Genomic DNA, 18,472 nt, shown 5'->3' with positions numbered 1-18,472 from the left:
GTGACTGTGTTTGTTTTGTATCCCACCCTGGGTCATCATATGAACTCACAGCCTCCTGATTGTGAGGCAAGAGTTCCACCTCTGGGCCACCGCTCCAGAAAATCACACATTTTCTCTAATCTGCCTGGGCAATACTTCCCCAAATATCTATTATATCAAATAATTAGTAAGAGTCCCAATCCCTGCGAGTGTGCTTAGTAACAGCTCCACGAGTGCGATCTGATTTTAATGGAAGTGGCAAGTTGTAAAGTATGAGCCTCAAGAATACAGGTAATCCTTCACTTACAACTACAACCAGAATTGTGGTCATAAATTGTTGTGATTGTAAGTCAAATGACTAGGTGACTGAACTCAATTTACCATGGTCATGAGTGAATCAGGTGGTTGTAATGTAATCAAGTAGTCATTAAGTAAATCACATGGTCGCAAGTCTGAATTCAGCTTATGCAATAGGCTTTTTTTGCCAGAAAATGGCAAAAATACACAAAATGTGTATATGACCATAGGATGCTGCAGTCACATGCAAGCACAAGTTTGTTGCCCTGTGTCCCAAATGATATGGTGGTCAGAACTTCGAGAACTGGTCATCAGTAACTGTCATAATTTTGAATGGTAATTAATCAACCAGTCATAAGTCAGGGACTACCTGCAAGTTTTTCCAACAATGCTTCTGAGCCACTTAGTGAATCCAGAGACCATTTTAGAAATATAGTGATGGAAATTGTCGCCCAGTACTTTGCTGGGAAGCACAGCCAAGTATCCAGAAAAAAAATACAGGTAAACTGAAGTAATAGAGAATATTTTGGAGAAACTAGATGGGATTCTACAGTAAGGCACAATGTTGTTGTTGTTGTTTTAAAGAAATTCCTCACTTGTTTATACTAAAAAGTTGTATTTCTTAGGAATTGCTGCATACACAATTGCTGAGGACTCTGGGAAGATCAGCTTCTAGTTCTAGTAAAATTCCTGGGCAACATATTGGATAAAATTCTCCTCCTTACATGACCCAAGACAAATATTTCCTACCCAAACAGTACAAATTAGAAAGGAGACACTAGTATAGAGGAAGAACTAGAATTATTTATCATTATTTTATTTACATCTTTGTTGTTTATGTAGTATTTGGCTCCCAATGAGATCATTAGCACCTACTTCCCGTATCAATGATCATGTCTGGATGCATGTATGATGCTTAACTGATTTCCTAGAACCAGCAGAATTTCATATTTCATGTACAGTAAGAGCCAGTTTGGTCTAGTGGCTAAGACATTAGGCTAGAAAGTAGGGGATGGGGAAGCCATGAAAACCCACCGGCTGACCAAGGGCTAGTCATGGTTGTTCAGCCCAACCCACCTCTCAGGATTGTTGTTTGGGGAAAAATAGGAAAAGGAAGGTGTGTCGAACATGCTGGCCACCTTGATTTAGTAAAAATAATAAAGACAGGATACAAATAAATAAATATAAATAAATAAAATAAATGACACCTTTTTTTTCTTTTCAGGGTGCACAGGGACCATCAGGTCCTCCTGGACATCCAGGATTAGGTGGCCAAAAAGGATCAAAAGGTACGGAGACAATAATAATGCCAATAACTAATGACTGAAAATCACTTGTTCTTTGAATAGGCATATATATACGTTAAGAAAGGCATTATGGGCAGAATAACTGTTTTGAAAAATAGTTTTCAGAAAAAATGCTGATAAGTTAATTTGAATTAAAATGATTTAGAAGCACATAAATTAACATCTTAATCATAAGGTTAATGAATTATTTTGAACCGAGGACAAAGAAATGTTCTACAGATGTATTTAAAAGCAATCCACGTTGGACGCAATGGTATTTCATTCCTAGCAAACCAATAAGATTACATAATAAAACACACAGTTGATTGATAGCCCAGTCTCATGCCTCTGTAAAAAGAAAAGTTAATGGGTAAAAAGTATCTTGTTCAATTTATTCATTATATGATTAAAAATTACATGATTCCATCTTATGATCACAGAAAAATAAGTTCCAGTAGTTAATTGCATAATTTCAAAACAACTAAAAATAATGGAGAAAAGTAAGGAATTAAAAACCCTTCTTTGCTACTAGTTTAAATAATATAGTAAGTTCTGTTATTTACTATGATACCTTTTTGAAAGAAACAAACTGCTTACCTGCAGAAAAACTTCAGATAGAGAATGAGTTAGGCTGAGTGTCTGGAAATTATTCTTGATTTTCAGCTGAGAAAGTACTGGTACCAAGTATTAACAATCATATTATAATAATACAGAATTTCAGAAAAATTACATGAGCTTTCTTACTATATCCAGTTTTGTGGAGCTGGGGGAAATGAATTTATATAGAAGTATTTGTCAAAAGAATTAGCTATATTGAAAAGCGGATCCAATTCATGGTGCTTAAGAAGTGGTAGAAAATGGCTCAAATTTCTTCTCACACAACTAATGCTATAGAGAAAGGTTTTAAAAAAATAATGTTCATTTTCTTTTAGTTACAGAGAGAGTCAGATTTTTTTTTGGGGGGGGGGGGAATCATTTTGTTAAATTATGTAAAATGACTTCAAGTTTTTTGTAATGCTGTTATAAAAATGAAACGTCCTGCATAGCCCGAAGGGTGGATATTGGCATGACAAATGCAAAGAAAAGCGATCTATTTGCTCAGTTGATAGGTGAAGATTGCTTTTGATTGTAACATCAACTCCCACTGTTTCCAGGTAGCAGAGGTGACCCAGCCACTCATTATGGGGAACCTGGCAAGAAAGGCCCTATAGGAGTTCAAGGATTACCAGGTGATGTTGTTTTTAATTATTTTTAGACAATAATCTCACCACAGTTGGTAAATACAATATTAATTTCTTTTCTAGTTTGGCATCCGTAAAGCCAATAAAAATAATTCATCTGGAGTATCTTTTACATCTTTGGATAAATTTGCACTCAACTTTCTACTTTTTACCTTTTCACAAGAAACCATGCATAATAAGAAGCCCCCTCTCCCCTTTCACACTTCCAACACTGGGTTGATATTGCCTTATATACATTTTTGACAATTCAGCTCGAGCAAGAATTTTTGATGACTGCCGCCTCCAGAATGTCTATAGTTAAAAAATGGAAAACTATAACTACGTTGGAATTTTGATACCAAAATTATTGGCATTTTGCCAAGTTGAGAACAATTTGATATGCAATTTGATGTACGAGTTGATTCACCACTCTAACTGAATTTTTTGTCAAACTAAAGTTAGTCTTCTCAAGTTCATGGTCTGATCTTATAACTTATGTGTATCAGGGAAGGTTAACAGCTTATGCGAGATAAATATATTAATGTGTAGTAGATATATTAAGGAATTATTCATATGTACTTTTATTATCTGTTTTTCTTGCTTCCCTTTTTAACCATTACAGGGATGCACTGAATTTTATTTGCTTTTAGTTATTGTAATTTTTTTAGAAATACAAATGTATTTTTAAAGGGTATTATCTTACCTATAGACTATAAATAGTATGGTTATTAGAACATTTTCATTGTAATTCAGAATTACTCTGCATAGTTAGATTTGGATGGCAATTGCAATATCCATCTGTCTAGAAAGAGAATTCAATAAGCACATTCTACTGAAAAATGTTTGCATTAACATTTTATTGCTTTGTGAGTGTTTAAGGATTTCCTGGATTACCTGGAGACCAAGGTACATTAGGTCTTCGAGGAGAACCAGGAAAACAGGGTTCCAAAGGGTTGCCTGGAAACTCAGGAATACCTGGATTCCCAGGTGAGAAAGATCTAAAGAAAAATTGCATCAATATTAAAACAAATATTGTGACGTATGATGATAGACAGGACAATGAAAGTGATCACAAGAATAATGGAATAAGACTAAGAAGAAGACACTAATAGAAATGTAATTTATTCATACTTATTCACAATTTTACTTCACAGCCATGTGAAAAATATAGTCCCTTTCTTCACCTTAGATGAAGGAAAATCAGCTTTGTTTTGTGTAAATCCATACTATTTAATCCATTTTTAATTGCTTTTCATGATTGCAGAGGATGTTCAATGGCATATTAACATGTCAGCCTCCTTTTTTGTCCTTTTTGATATTGCGATGATATGGGAAAATTTAAACTGATAAATAGGTTTTTAAATTTGAATGTCCTTAAGTGCAAAATGGGTATTGTGGGATAGAATGTATGAGGTGTCCCAGAAGGCCTGTGCCAGAAGAATCAAACTGATAGTCCAATCTGCTTCAGCTTTTGGCGTGCCACTGCAGGCACTTGAACTTCCTTAAGAATGGCCAGCTAAATGCCAGCTTAGTCTGAATACGTTCCTAGATTTATCTTACCTCTAGAGATTCTAATCACCATCTTGCTAAATTAGAGAGTATTCTAACATGAGAGAGAATAAAAAATAGTGTTTAAATATGAGAAATGTCTATTTTATTTTAGGTGCGCAGGGAGATGCAGGATTTCCAGCACCTCCAGGTGAACCAGGTAACCCTGGTGTTTTGGGAACTCCAGGTTTCCCAGGATCACCTGGTAACCCAGGTAGAAAAGGTAAATATTGTGGAGAAATATTATTATTGCACATGTCAGTACTCAGCATGGTATTAAAATGCATACATGATGGTTGATATAAATGTACTGGATAAACTAATGTTTTGAAAACATATCTGTAGCCTACCTATTCTGTAGCCCACTTAGGTTTGTATCTTTAGTGGAAGAAATTGTAAAAAATTTAATTGCACATGGAACAAAAGATTGTGCATCCAGGTTCCATCATTTGTAGAATGGTACATGAGAAAGACCTTGAGAAATGGAAAGAAGAAATGCTGCCTAGGGAATGGTCAGATAAGAGAGGCATAATAGGTGGATAGGTGGACAAAGAGGCTCAAAGGGCTCTCTCTAACTTTGCAGGCTGTAAAGGAGATGGCAGGAGAGTTATACTTTCAGAACTGCAAGATGTTGTTAATGTACCCTTACAATAAAGTAGAATAAGCTGATCTGATTGTGTTTCCTGTCTGATCTACCTGAGAAGAATTTACAATTTCATTTGGTCAGGTATATGCATTCTACACAGACAAATTATTAATTGTAGCTATTGTCAAATTATAAAACTGTAGGAGTTTTATAATTATAATTACATTAAGATGCCTTATCACTGCACTGGCTACCCAAATAACAATAATTAATGATAGTATAGTAATGATAGCAAATTGAGCTTGCAAGTGATAAGTAAAACCTGATAACAACTTTGATGAAATCACTGGTATCCCAATTTTGTTTCAAAAGTAAAATCAAAATGAACAGATTTGCAAGTGTTATGATATTAAAACCTGTGCAAAATAATCAAACTGGGTCACTATCATTTTTTCATTTTCCCCATTTGGCCAAGTTAGAAGAAAGAATATGGTCTTGAGTTAATTTCAAACACCTACTTCTTCGGTTATTACATATCATCAAATCTAAAACGAATCAATGATTTACAATGCAAGATATAAAATGCACAGTTTTAAGACCATAAAACAGTAACTATAATAAAATATACACAAGTAATATAAAATAAAACAATAAATATATCTAGCTAATCAGAATAATACCAACTTTCCAAGGTTGCATAAAAGAGTTCTGTTTTAACAGCTATATAGAACAATACCAGGATAGTGAAAATTGGATTTGGGATGGATAAGGCAATTTCATAGGGTGGAGGTGGAAAACTATCTCCAGATCTCTACTCCTCTCACTTTCTGTATGTGGGAGCCTGACACATCTCCAGGTAGGAAGAGCATACAGAATGAGTCAGCTATACCCACACAGATATTTGCATTCTAGTTGCCTTCTCATTAGCTTTTCAGACAATCAAAACAAAGATTGGTATCTGCAAATGGATAAGATATTAGGTAGACTATCCAAATATGTCATTAGGAAAATCTCCAAAATCTTATGAATCTCTTTGGATTCATGAAGATTTGGGCATCTTAATAGTTCTTACATTTTTGCTGAAGTTAGCCCTAACCTGACCATGTCATAAATCATAGAAATATAAATCACAGAATGTAAATGAGATCTTCTAGTCTGTGGCATCGGATGCATGGAAGATAACATAGAAATACATATTTAAGAATCATCAAAACTGTTGAGCCAGCAATTCTAAATTTAGGGAAGTTCCACACTTCTGCATGATGTCTCAAGATAAACAATTATTTCCTTCTTGTATTTCTTTCTCAATGAAACCAAATTAAAGGAATTTAGCAACAGAATGGTATACTTATAAGGATCAATTACAAGTCATTCAAGGGTGACTGAAAGGCCTGAATTCTTTTGAGATCCTAAAGATCGATGTCACAGAATGAAGTGGAGTAGAAGATTGGCTTTGCTGTTACCTTTGTCCTGAAGATCCCCATGAATGCTATAAAATTATGGAACATTTTATTACATAAATTATAATTTATGGAAGTTACCACTAAGGTTACTGAGAATATTTTATATCATTAGTGCCAACCTTCCATTCAATTTTAAATATTTTATGTGAAATACTAGCAAATAGATTGGTAATAGACAAAAAATATAAAATGTTATTAGTTTATTTTACTGGAAGTAACAAAAAGTTTACATCTGCTAGACTTTTGACAGAAAAATTGTTCATTTGATTACTTGTTGCATTTGTCTACTTGTTGTATTTTTATAAAATGATCATTTTCTTTTCCTGAATTCACTCCATCCTATTTTTCTCAAAATATTAAAGGCTTATCGGGATCACCTGGAGTAAATGGCATAAATGGACAAAAAGGTCAAAAGGGTTTGCCAGGACCCCCAGGTAAAGAATGAAAATTATATATTTTTTAAAAAAATCAAAGGCAATATCAAGAAACAATTTACACTTAATAAATGTATGATGCTTGACTCTTGATGACAATAGTTACTTCTAATGCAATCTAGTAGAAATACCCAATAGTTAATATTTTACGGGATTATCTAGTGAAGAAAACAATTATACTGCAAGAAATTAATCAACTGTATTTTGAATGAAATATACATGACGTAACAAAAAAAGCTACCAATAATTACCAGAGAAAACTCTAAATAAGTCTTTGTGCATATGTGTAGTGTTAGTGTTTGGGGACAAACCCCCCAAAACAGAATGTGCAGCAGCAGTCAAGCCAGGCAGCCAAATGAGAGAGGAAGGGCCCTAGGGTTTACACACACTGATGACAAACACTGTTTGTAGTTTAAATAGTTGTTTAATCCAATTCGAGTTTAAACATTGTCAATCAGTCCATATGTCATTCACAAATATATCCATTCAGTAACTTAGTCCATGTACTAGTCAGTTCTATATCCTTATCTGCTTGTAAAGATATCTTCTCCTCTGATACCTTTCCTTTTGAAGACAACGCTGAGTATTCACAGGATATCAGCATATCAATGAAGTAGTCCTTTCGTTCAGGTATTCAAACAGTTGTAGCAAATAGTAGCAAACAAACAGTAGCAAGCAGAAATCAAGCAGAGATCAAGCAGAGAGATTACGTTTCTCTTACTGCCTTTTATTGCCGTTTGTAACCGCACCCTTAATTAGTTAATTACAAGCAGTTTGGTGCTTAAAGCTACAAGTTACAAACACTCAAACCTTGGTTTATATATTTATTCACCCAAACTTAGTTGGTGTATCATTGTTATACCCAACATTCTCCCTTTTGGGTGATATAAATATATAATACCCTTACAATCTAAAACCATACTTTACACAACTCTCTTGGTGCTTAATGGCACCTTGGGCTTTAGTAAAGTTATCAGCTATATTGTCCTCCGACATACAGTACTCCAGCTGTATCATATTACTTTTTACAGATTGTCTAACGTTTAAGTACCTTAAATCTGTATGCTTGCTCCTAGTTTTTACTGCAATATTTGTGGCCATTTGAATTGCTGCCTGATTATCTTCATGTACAATTATAGGATAATTTACAGTTAATCCCATGTCACTCATCATCTGCTTATACATGATTAATTCAGTACATAATAACGACAAACAGGAGAATTCTGCTTCCATAGTGGACAAACTTATATGCTGTTGTCTTATTGACTTCCAACCTATTAATGTCTTACCCAGCATTATGGCTGTTCCCGAAGTCGACTTTCTTGTGTCTCTTTCTGATGCAAAACTAGCATCTGCATAAGCACTTAGTATTAGATTACCTTTTGGTTCTAAATACAGTGCATGGTGTAATGTTCCTTTAAGATATCTCAAAATTCTCTTTAATGCTTTCCAATGACATTGTAGTGGATCATTATTATGTCGTGCCAGTTGATTAACACCATAAGCTATATCTGGCCTTGACCAATTGCTAATGTATGATAAGCTACCAATCAAAGATTGATATATTACCTTATCAAACTTGGGACTTTGAGCATCCATTTTGCAAATATCCTGACTCATTGGAGTCTTTGCAGTCTTACAAAGTTCCATCTTATAATCTATTAGCAATTTAGATATCTTATCCTCCTGAGATATCTTAAAACCTTTCTGTGTTTTCAGTATATTCAAACCTAGATATTTCTTTATCTCCCCTAATTGCTTGATTTTTATTTTCTTAGCTAATGATGCTATTATTTTATTGGCTTCATCATTAGTTTCTGTAATCAAAGCAATATCATCTGTAAATAATAGTAATAATGATATTTTCCCATTTGTCTCCCTTTTAAATAGACATGGATCGGCTAAACCAGCTTTAAACCCTATATTGTTTAGTTCCTTTACAATATACTGATTCCATTCATAGCCTGATTGTTTAAGACCATAGAGGCTCTTTTTAACAACCAATAATCATTATTATTTTCACCTTTAAATCCAATAGGTTTTTCATGTATACAGTATGTCTTAGTGGAGCGTGCAAGTAAGCAGTTTCTACATCTAGATGGTTGACTATATATTTCTTACTTGCTGCCCACACTAAAGCTGCCCTTAATGTTGCTGCTTTAAGGCTAGGTGCAAATACCTCGTCATAGTCATTGGCATTTTGTCTAAAGCCTTGGGCTACTAATCGTGCCTTATAGATTATATTACCATCTTTTTCAGTTTTTATCTTAAAAATCCATTTGCAGCCAATGGGTTTTATATCAACAGGTAATCTCGCATTTTCATATACTTTCATATCCTTTAAGGATTTCAATTCCCTATTCATTGCTGCATACCAACTTTCCTTATCTTTAGTAGGATACATTTTTATTTCATCTACAGTATATGGAACTTTATTAATCTGGCACACTGTGTTAGCCTGGTATCTATCAGGCGGTCTAGATATTCGTGTAGTTCTTCTGGGAATTACAGGGCTTGTATGAGGACTTTTTGAATTACTACCTGTTCATGTTCCTCAGCTTGCTCAGCTATTGGTACTATTTCTTCCTTTATGGGCTCTATCTCTGCCTGTATTTCTCTCTTTACTTTATTCTTAAAGTTACAGGGATAATTAATGGGATTTCTATAGGATTCAATAATCACTTCTTTATTGTTATCCTGTTCTAACTTATCCCATCCTACGTGCTCTAGAAATTGGGCATTGGCACTGCATAACACCTTAGATGTGCCTTTCTCCCCAAATCTATATGCCCTATGGTTTGCTTGGTAACCAACGAAAAATAATTGTTTAGCTCTGTGTTGCCCTTTACGCCTGAGTTGTGTAGGGATATGCACCCATGCTGGTGCACCAAATGTGTGCAGGTAACTCAGATCAGGCTTCCTGCCATGCCACATGGTGAATGGTATTTCACCAGTAGTTGTGTTAACAACGTTGTTCAATATGTTATTAGCACACATTGTGGCCTCCCCCACAAAGAATCAGGTAATCCAGAATCAGTTAACATTGTTCTAACCATTGCCTGTAGTGTTTGGCCTCTTCTCTCAATAAATGCGTTGTGTTGTGGTCTGTATGGTGCAGATTTCTTGTGCTCTATTCCAGCTACCTTTAATCTATTCTGGAATTTGCTGTTAACAAATTCGTACCATTATCTGTCACTAGGGTTATCAATTGCCGTTTAGTCTTTCTTTCTGCAAATTTTAACCAGTCGAAGAAATGTTGATATGTTTCAGTTTTGCTTTTCATTAGGTAGCAAAACCCATATCTAGAATAATGGTCCATAATGCTCAGTATATATCGAGCACCCCCATACTGGGTTTCTTTGGACCTATAATGTCTGCAAATACTACTTTTAAAGGTTCTTTAGTTTTGAAACCATTTAGCCTATTTGCAGGCAATATTTTACTCTTATCTTCACAGCAGACATTACAACGCAAATATTTATCACACGGTTTTAACCTTATTCCATCAGATAACTCTACTGTACGTTTTAGCATTTTAAAATTTACATGCCCCAAACGCCTATGCAATAAATGGATACATTCATTATGAGGCTTGATATTGTTAAATACAGTCTGTGCCTCCCCTTTCTTACTATCATGTAAGACATACAATGTTCCATTTAAAGCTGCAGTTACCCTTTTGTTATCTCTTTCAAGTATGCACTTATTATTCTTAAATGTAACTACATAACCTAGTTTATCTAATACTCTTACAGAAAGTAAGTTCATCTTTAACTGTGGTACATATAACATTTTTATATTCTGGTTTAAACATGGACAATATGCAATACCTTCACCCTTGGCCTTGAGGTGCCAGCCGTTAGCGAGTGATATATGTTGAGAGCTTGTAGACATTTTTATAAACTTTGTCTTATCTCTCGTGATGCAGTGGGATGCTCCACTGTCCACCACCCATAAATCATTCTTCACATCACAGTTGCTAAACATGGCTAGTTCAAAAGATTTCTTTGGCTTTTTTACATTCTGGCTTTTTTCTTTTCTGCAGAATCTTGCCAAATGTCCTCTGCCTCCACAATTAAAACACCTTTTAATTGTGTATGCCGTCGAAGATAAATTCTCTTCTTCCGGGTGCTTTAATTTACTTAGTTGGTTTCTTTCAAGCTTTGAAGATAATTTCTCTTCTTTATTTGGTTTATCTTCTCTCAGCTGGTCACGTTCACACCTTCTTCTGGCTTCTTCTAATAGCCTGCCGGTAATCTCGGTTAATGATAAACTATCTTTTGGCAATACTTCTAAAGCAGTCACATAATCATCATAACTTTGATCTAATGAAGACAGTATGATGTATACTTGTTGCAACTCATTAAATATAAGCTCTTTTTCTTGTAATTCCTGAAAAATGCTCTTCATACAATTTAAATGAGTTAACATGTCTCCATTCTTCTGAAGATGTGTTCGAAATAGTTTGCGTGTAAGATATATATGAGCTCCTACACTGTCCCGAACATATATCTTCCTGAGGTTCTCCCAGCAGTTTGCAGCGTTTTCCTCTCCACGGATATGGATAAGTTGCTGGTCAGAGAGAGACAGTCCTATGATGCATAAAGCCTGCTCATTCTTTCGTTTATAGTCTTGTATCTTTTGTCATCCTCCTCAACATCAGGATCTAAGTTAGTCACATCTGGTGGGTTTGTTATTATGTCCCACAAACCTTCTCTTCGTAGAAGTAAACTACATTTCATTGACCATGAAACATAGTTTGTTCCATCTAGTCTGGATATCATGGACAGATTAGGCAAATTTACTTGTGCCATTGTTCTTCAGGTAAACAACTATTTAAAAATCAATGAAAAACAGTTTGTTTTTACAGTAATGTGCAACTCACACCAACTCTCACTGCTATATCATGGTTAGTTAGACTGTGCTCACTGGGCCCATAACCAATGTTAGTGTTTGGGGACAAACCCCAAAAACAGAATGTGCAGCAGCAGTCAAGCCAGGCAGCCAAATGAGAGAGGAAGGGCCCTAGGGTTTACACACACTGATGACAAACACTGTTTGTAGTTTAAATAGTTGTTTAATCCAATTGAGTTTAAACATTGCCAATCAGTCCATATGTCATTCACAAATATATCCATTCAGTAACTTAGTCCATGTACTAGTCAGTTCTATATCCTTATCTGCTTGTAAAGATATCTTCTCCTCTGATACCTTTCCTTTTGAAGACAACGCTGAGTATTCACAGGATATCAGCACATCAATGAAGTAGTCCTTTCGTTCAGGTATTCAAACAGTTGTAGCAAATAGTAGCAAACAAACAGTAGCAAGCAGAAATCAAGCAGAGATCAAGCAGAGAGATTACGTTTCTCTTACTGCCTTTTATTGCCGTTTGTAACCGCACCCTTAATTAGTTAATTACAAGCAGTTTGGTGCTTAAAGCTACAAGTTACAAACACTCAAACCTTGGTTTATATATTTATTCACCCAAACTTAGTTGGTGTATCATTGTTATACCCAACATGTAGTATTACAGAATTATCCATGGTAGCTTCTACTAGCAGCCTCTCATCCATGTTGCTTTACAAAATCCATTGACCTTAGTTGTGTCTGGAAGAACTGAAGGATTTCATATCCCAAATAGGAAAGCTGAAAAATCACATATTAACCAAATATAGCTTCATTTGGATAGAATCAAAAGAATAAATCATTTATGCCATTAAATCCAAAACTCATTCCCTTTCACTCATTATTCTCTTATCAAGGTTTAAGTGTAATGGGACCTCCAGGGTGCCTAGGAGAACAAGGGCCAAAAGGTAACAGAGGAGAACCTGGACTTCCAGGAAGTACTCAACTAGGTCCTCGAGGAGACAAAGGTCTAAGAGGTCCTCCTGGTAAGTAAGAGGTCTCTTAAAAAAACAAAACAACACACCATTTGTTCTGATTACCAAAGAGGTGGGAAAAATGCCCACTTAAATCATAAACCAGAATGATTGGAGATAGATGAAACTCAAAATGTTTTATTGATAAGCACAACCAGTGGTGGGATTCAATCTTTTTTTACTACCAGCTCTATGGGTGTGGCTTGGTGGGCGTGGCAGGGGAAGAATACTGTAAAATCTCTATTCCCACCCCACTCCAGGGGAAGATACTGCAAAATCCCCATTCTCTCCCCACCCTATTAACCTGCTTTCCAGCTCCGTTCTCCTGGGCAGGGCAACAAAAGAAGACTTAGCTAATCAGCTGGGACTCAGGAGGCAGAGAATAGATGGGGGTGGGACCAGTCAGAGGTGGTACTTGCCGGTTCTCTGAACTACTCAAAATTTCTGCTACCGGTTCTCCGGAACTGGTCAGAACCTGCTGAATACTACCTCTGAGCCCAACTACATCAGTGGGCTCTTCACCAAAGAAACACAGAAGAGCCCTGAACATAGCAAGGTTATGGGTTATACTGTATAGTTTTGGCTTGTTACGTAGGAATATGAAAAAAGAAAATTATGTAAAGCACATTATGATCTCTAAATCAGAATGTGTTAGATGAAACAGTTGGGGATGATCTTATTTTGACACCCTACATTGCTCTACACTATTAAAATTCTATCTTGCCAGATTTCAATAATTTACCGGTAGTTCTATAAACAATGGCTTTATTGTCGTTATATAATGCATCATTTCATATTATTCTTTTCCTCACAGTTTGAAGGGGCATCTCATTTTGTGTGTCTCTATTCCAGAATCAGAGATTCTTAGTAAATGAATAATGTAAATTAAATCAAATGCATTACACCTCCATAGTCAGTTGATAATGTTTTGTTTCTTTCAAAAGCTGCAGTAATAATTTATTGAATTCTTATACTGTCATTTTTTGCATAGTAATTAAAACATATGTGTAATACGAACCTTTTCTCAAGTAAATGTGACAGGAGAAAGGAAGTGTATTAAAATATGGCCAGTATTAATATTTTATCTTTATCCTGTTTTTCTTGCAGGTAAGCCAGGTGTTCCTGGTTCTGCTGGCCTTATGGGTCAGCCTCCTGAAATTAGAACTTGTGGCCTTCCAGGAGACCAAGGTCCAGCTGGCTCAGATGGCATTAGAGGTACTTCTAAAGCAGTATTTGAATAACAGAATTGCAAAAGTAGATTTATTTGCCCAATTAAAATCATTTGACCTCTTCCAGAATTGCTCTTAGGGAACATTTTTAAAATCCATACTAGAACTAAAGAGGGTCCTCTCGTTCAAGACTCTAATCAAAAAGTGGTCTTTTACTGGGTTTTTATTGTGTTGCAACTGAAAAGCTTTGGGGGCAATGGTGGCCTTTAAACAGTGTTACAAATGAATTGCTTGCTTGCTTGCTTGCATTTGGTTATAACAGCAAAACTGATTATCCAGCAAGATTTAACTTGGGCCCAAGAACTTTAAAGAAATGTTTAATAATCTGAACAGAATAGTGCACTCTAGGCACACAGAAGTTTTACAAAACCTTTTACAGTAATCCTTTCTATGTAATTCCACTATTACATCTGGTTGGTGAACTCTTGGGCCAAGAAGGGTGGCATACAAATTCAATAAATAAGTAAGTAAGTGAGTAAGTAAGTAAGTAAATAGAAAATTCAAATTCTGTTGTTATATTGATAAATCAAAAGTATATTCGCAATATTGGACAACCTAAAACTATGTTGCCTACAGTTGGACTTAAGCGTAGTATACAAAATTATCTATTACTACTTCAGTTTCAACTGTAACAATACAAGAGCACACAACCGATACAAACTCAATGGAAACTGCACCAAATTTGACTGCAGAAAGTACGACTTCAGCAACAAAGTGGTCAATGCCTGGAATGCACTACCTGACTCTGCTGTTACATCCTCAAACCCCCACTCCTTTAACCTTTAACCCCATTCCTTAGAGGTCTGTTAGGGGCATGCATAAGCGCACAAACATGCCTACCATTCCTGTCCTATTGTCCCGTTTATTCGTATCTATTTCCTGTATTCTTACTCATGTTTATTCTTATGCCTATTATCTTGTAAGCAATTGAAAAAAAATCAAATATATAAAATAAATATTGAACATTTTCATATTTGTTACTAATCATTTTAATTTTTATTTCAGGCCCACCAGGCAAACCTGGGCCCCCAGGAAAAATTATACTTATTAAAGGAGATCCAGGGGACTCTGGTACTTTGGGCTCACCTGGTGTTCCTGGTCCATGTGGTAAACAGGGAACTAAAGGTTTTCCAGGAAACCAAGGAAGAAAAGGCTCAAAAGGTATGTATGAAATTATTACTTTAGCACAAATTTAAATTTCGAATTAGAAATTTCTAGTGGTAGAGATGTGGCACTGATCTCTTTTTTCTCATTGTTAAGGTCTAAGAGGGAAGCCTGGTCTGCAAGGACCACCTGGTGTCCCTGGGGAGCCTGGAGCTCAAGGTCTTCAGGGGCCAATTGGTCCCGTGGGCCAAAAGGGTAAGTCTCTTAACATGTTGGGCATTTTTTTAAAAAAATTGACTGTTCTGAATTCACAATTCAAATTATATGATCGCCAAATTACAATAAATAAAAGTAATTTTAAATCCAGTGATGTGGATAAAACTTCAAAGTCAATTTAGATAGCTCACTTATGTATTTTTTTCTCCTACTGTTGTAATGAAAGATGAAACCAGATGTATTAGCCCGACTGTGTCATTAGGCTGAGTCATCTCAAGCAGCTGGCTGAAAGAGAAGCATATTGTTATTTATTTTATTATAATTTCATTTTTATTGCCAGGGAAGAAAGAGTGTTGCTGAATTTTTATTCTCAGGAGTGCATACATTAACTAACTTTAGATATTAAATCACTTTGAATTGATGGGAAGCAAATCCTGTTTAATGCTTTTTCTAAGGCAGCAAAATCTTGAGCTCACACTTCAAGTCACAGCAATTCTTGTTGTATTTCTCAACCTTATCAATTCTAAGATGTGTGAACTTCAACCCAGAATGTCTCAGCCAGTGACTCTGGGAGTTGAAGTCCAAACATCCTAGATCAACTAAGATGATTAAAACCTTAGAGACAAAAACATATAATGAACAGCTGCAGGTATTGGATATGGCCAGTCTAGAGAAAAGAAGGGCTGGGGTGACATGATAGCAGTATTGCAGCATTTGAGCGGCTGCCAGAAAGAAGATGGGGTCAGCTTATTTTCCAAAGCACCAGAAGGCAAGACAAGAAATAATGGATGGAAATTAATCAAGGAGAGAAGCAACCTGGAATTAAGGTGAAACTTTTAAACAATGAGAACAATTAACTAGTAAAACAGCTTGCCTTCATAAGATGTAGGTGCTTCACCTCTGGAGCTTTTTAAGAAAACCTGTTTGAAATGGTACAGGACTGGGGCTACAACCCTGGGCTGCAGCCCACTTCCCGGCCACAGCCTGTTTGAAACTGGGCAGTGAGAGAAATGGGCAAGTGTGCACATGTGAAGCTCCACTTGTGTGATCAGAGGGTGCTTGTGCTCCTGCGTGAAGTTCGATTTGTACAAGTGGATTTGCACAAGTGCAGCTCCACATGCGAACACAAGTGCCCTCTGCTTGTGTAAGTGGAGCTTCGCAGGTGAGCACAACTGCCTGCCATTCGAGCAATTGGAACTTCGTGTATAAGCACAAGCCCCCTCTGCTGATGCTCAAAGCTCCATCCATGAAAGTGGAGGGCACATGCGTGCCGTGCACGCGTGCATGAACATGCCCCCCACATGCCCCCCACTGCACTGGACTGGGATGCTGAGCTGGAAAGGTTGGGGGCCACAGGTATAGGGTCTCCTGCTTGAACAGGGGATTGGACTAGCAGACCTCCAAGGTCCCTTCCCACTCTATTCTGATCGATTGAACTTGATAAAGTTGTGGAACACTGTCCTATATTATTCTGTCTCCATGATTTTCTTCCTACATGTGAAATGGCTGTCATGATCTGATCCTTGTCCTCTATCTACAAGGTTACGAAGGTAAGCTAAAGAAGGATGAGAATATTTTAGAAAGTATTTTCTTGAGTGCTTGTGGATTTCACACTTGCCCTCAAATCTCATTCTGTTGTTAATTAAAATATTCTAATAACGTTTCTCCTGACCATAGAAAAATACCTTTTAGTCCCTCGCTGTTTTACTTGTGGGGGAAAGGGCCAAGTACTAGCAAAGGCAATTCCTTGGAAGAAGTTATATACATGTAAATTTTTATCTCGGTGCTACACAGAAATGAAAAAATAACAGGACTGTAGAATGTTTTGTTAATAATTAGGGAAACGTGCTTTGGATTCCACAGGGACAAAATGATTGCACCTAGCTCTTTAAAGACGTTGTGCCTTTTCCTGGTATTGCATGATGATTGGAAATCACAGAGGGAAACGAGAGAATATTGTGTGGTGATGCTGTTTATTTATCAACTTTTTAAACACTTGACTTATAAAAGTACAAATCATAAAAGAATGATGAACATCAAGAAAGAGCGAAATAATTACACCTCTTTTGCCTAAACCACATTCTCGAGGGTGATGCTATCCATCCTAGCCCAAGGCCTAGGGAGAGAGCTAGACTTTAACGGTTCATTTAAAATAACTTGGAGAGGACAATATTCTTCCAGAAGGCAGTCAATGTTTAAGGAACACAGTTTAATCAATTGATTTGAAGCACACCAACCCTGCCAGCTTAAACAAGATGGGCAGACAGTACAGGTGGCACGTACTGAGTCTTCAGAAAACCAGGTCATATGTCATGAAAGCCTTTATAAATCATGGTGAACACCTTGAATTACACCTATAACCCTATTGTGCAATTCATAAATCTGAGGTATTACATGGGTGTACTATGACATGCCCATAAATCATTTATGCAGCTTTTGATGTTCTTTAAAGGCAGTTGCATGTGGAACACACTACAATAGTCCATATGTAAGGTGACCAAAGCATGAGTTTACTGAAGAACCCCTATCCAAACATTTGTTCAGGTTTAATAATTCCATTCATTTATCTCCAGATGTAGGAACCACTATTATTGTACCATCTGTCTATTACCTTTTCCAATAATATCAGTTCACCTTAAATGCTGTTGCTGAAACAAATTCATGTTGATCACAATGTTTGAGCACAATGTATTTCTCATGATCATTTCTTTGTTATTTTTATTTCCTTTCCATTGAATAACTTTTAGATAAGAATAATAAATAAAATATAAAACAATAAAAGATAATGGGTCAAATACTGAGAAGAATTTCTTTTTACTGATATCTATTGCACTCTTAATAAGGTATTTAATGCTGCTTATTTAGGTGATCCAGGAGAACCTGGAAAAGTTGATTACTCATCTTGTCCTAAGATTCCAGGGCCTCCTGGAGTATTAGGCCCACGAGGACCACCAGGCTTTGTAGGATTAAGAGGGCCAATTGGTTTTCCTGGACCTCCAGGTAAAAGATTGTATGACTTCAGAAACTATGTAATAAGGAAGAGGGAGAGTCTAAAAAAATCTTTACTATGTATTTTCCCAAGTTAGGATTGGACAACTTCTAGAATGCTCATGTGTAGCCTCAAGAATCTTACTGTTTTAGGTAGAAAGGCCAACTGTGGAAGGTCAAAGTTTTTTCAGATCCAGTTTTGGGAGTAGAGTTATCTTAGGGAATAAAATAGGTGATGAAACA

At 36.2% G+C, this 18,472-nt stretch overlaps 2 protein-coding genes across 2 annotated transcripts in view; one reads left to right on the top strand and one right to left on the bottom strand.

The window, feature by feature from the left end:
• COL4A4 (collagen type IV alpha 4 chain) overlaps positions 1-18,472 on the top strand; it is a 71,817-nt gene that overhangs the window by 44,940 nt on the left and 8,405 nt on the right. Inside the window, exons 34-43 of the mRNA XM_087933227.1 lie at positions 1,502-1,565; positions 2,717-2,791; positions 3,662-3,769; positions 4,446-4,553; positions 6,742-6,813; positions 12,576-12,704; positions 13,800-13,907; positions 14,927-15,082; positions 15,182-15,280; positions 18,107-18,241. Coding sequence (XP_087789353.1) covers positions 1,502-1,565; positions 2,717-2,791; positions 3,662-3,769; positions 4,446-4,553; positions 6,742-6,813; positions 12,576-12,704; positions 13,800-13,907; positions 14,927-15,082; positions 15,182-15,280; positions 18,107-18,241 — 1,054 coding nt within the window. The remainder of the gene's footprint in view (positions 1-1,501; positions 1,566-2,716; positions 2,792-3,661; positions 3,770-4,445; positions 4,554-6,741; positions 6,814-12,575; positions 12,705-13,799; positions 13,908-14,926; positions 15,083-15,181; positions 15,281-18,106; positions 18,242-18,472) is intronic.
• Positions 12,337-18,472, bottom strand: part of RHBDD1 (rhomboid domain containing 1) — a 38,057-nt gene continuing 31,921 nt past the window's right edge. Inside the window, exon 7 of the mRNA XM_087933225.1 lies at positions 12,337-12,459. Coding sequence (XP_087789351.1) covers positions 12,440-12,459 — 20 coding nt within the window. The 3' untranslated portion in view covers positions 12,337-12,439. The remainder of the gene's footprint in view (positions 12,460-18,472) is intronic.

The sequence above is a fragment of the Pseudonaja textilis genome, chromosome 4 (genome assembly GCF_049901715.1).
Source record: "Pseudonaja textilis isolate UNSWEBS1 chromosome 4, rPseTex1.2, whole genome shotgun sequence".
Taxonomy (NCBI): Eukaryota; Metazoa; Chordata; class Lepidosauria; order Squamata; family Elapidae; genus Pseudonaja; species Pseudonaja textilis.
Note: the sequence above shows the minus strand (reverse complement) of the source record. Positions and strands in the feature narration are given on the sequence as shown.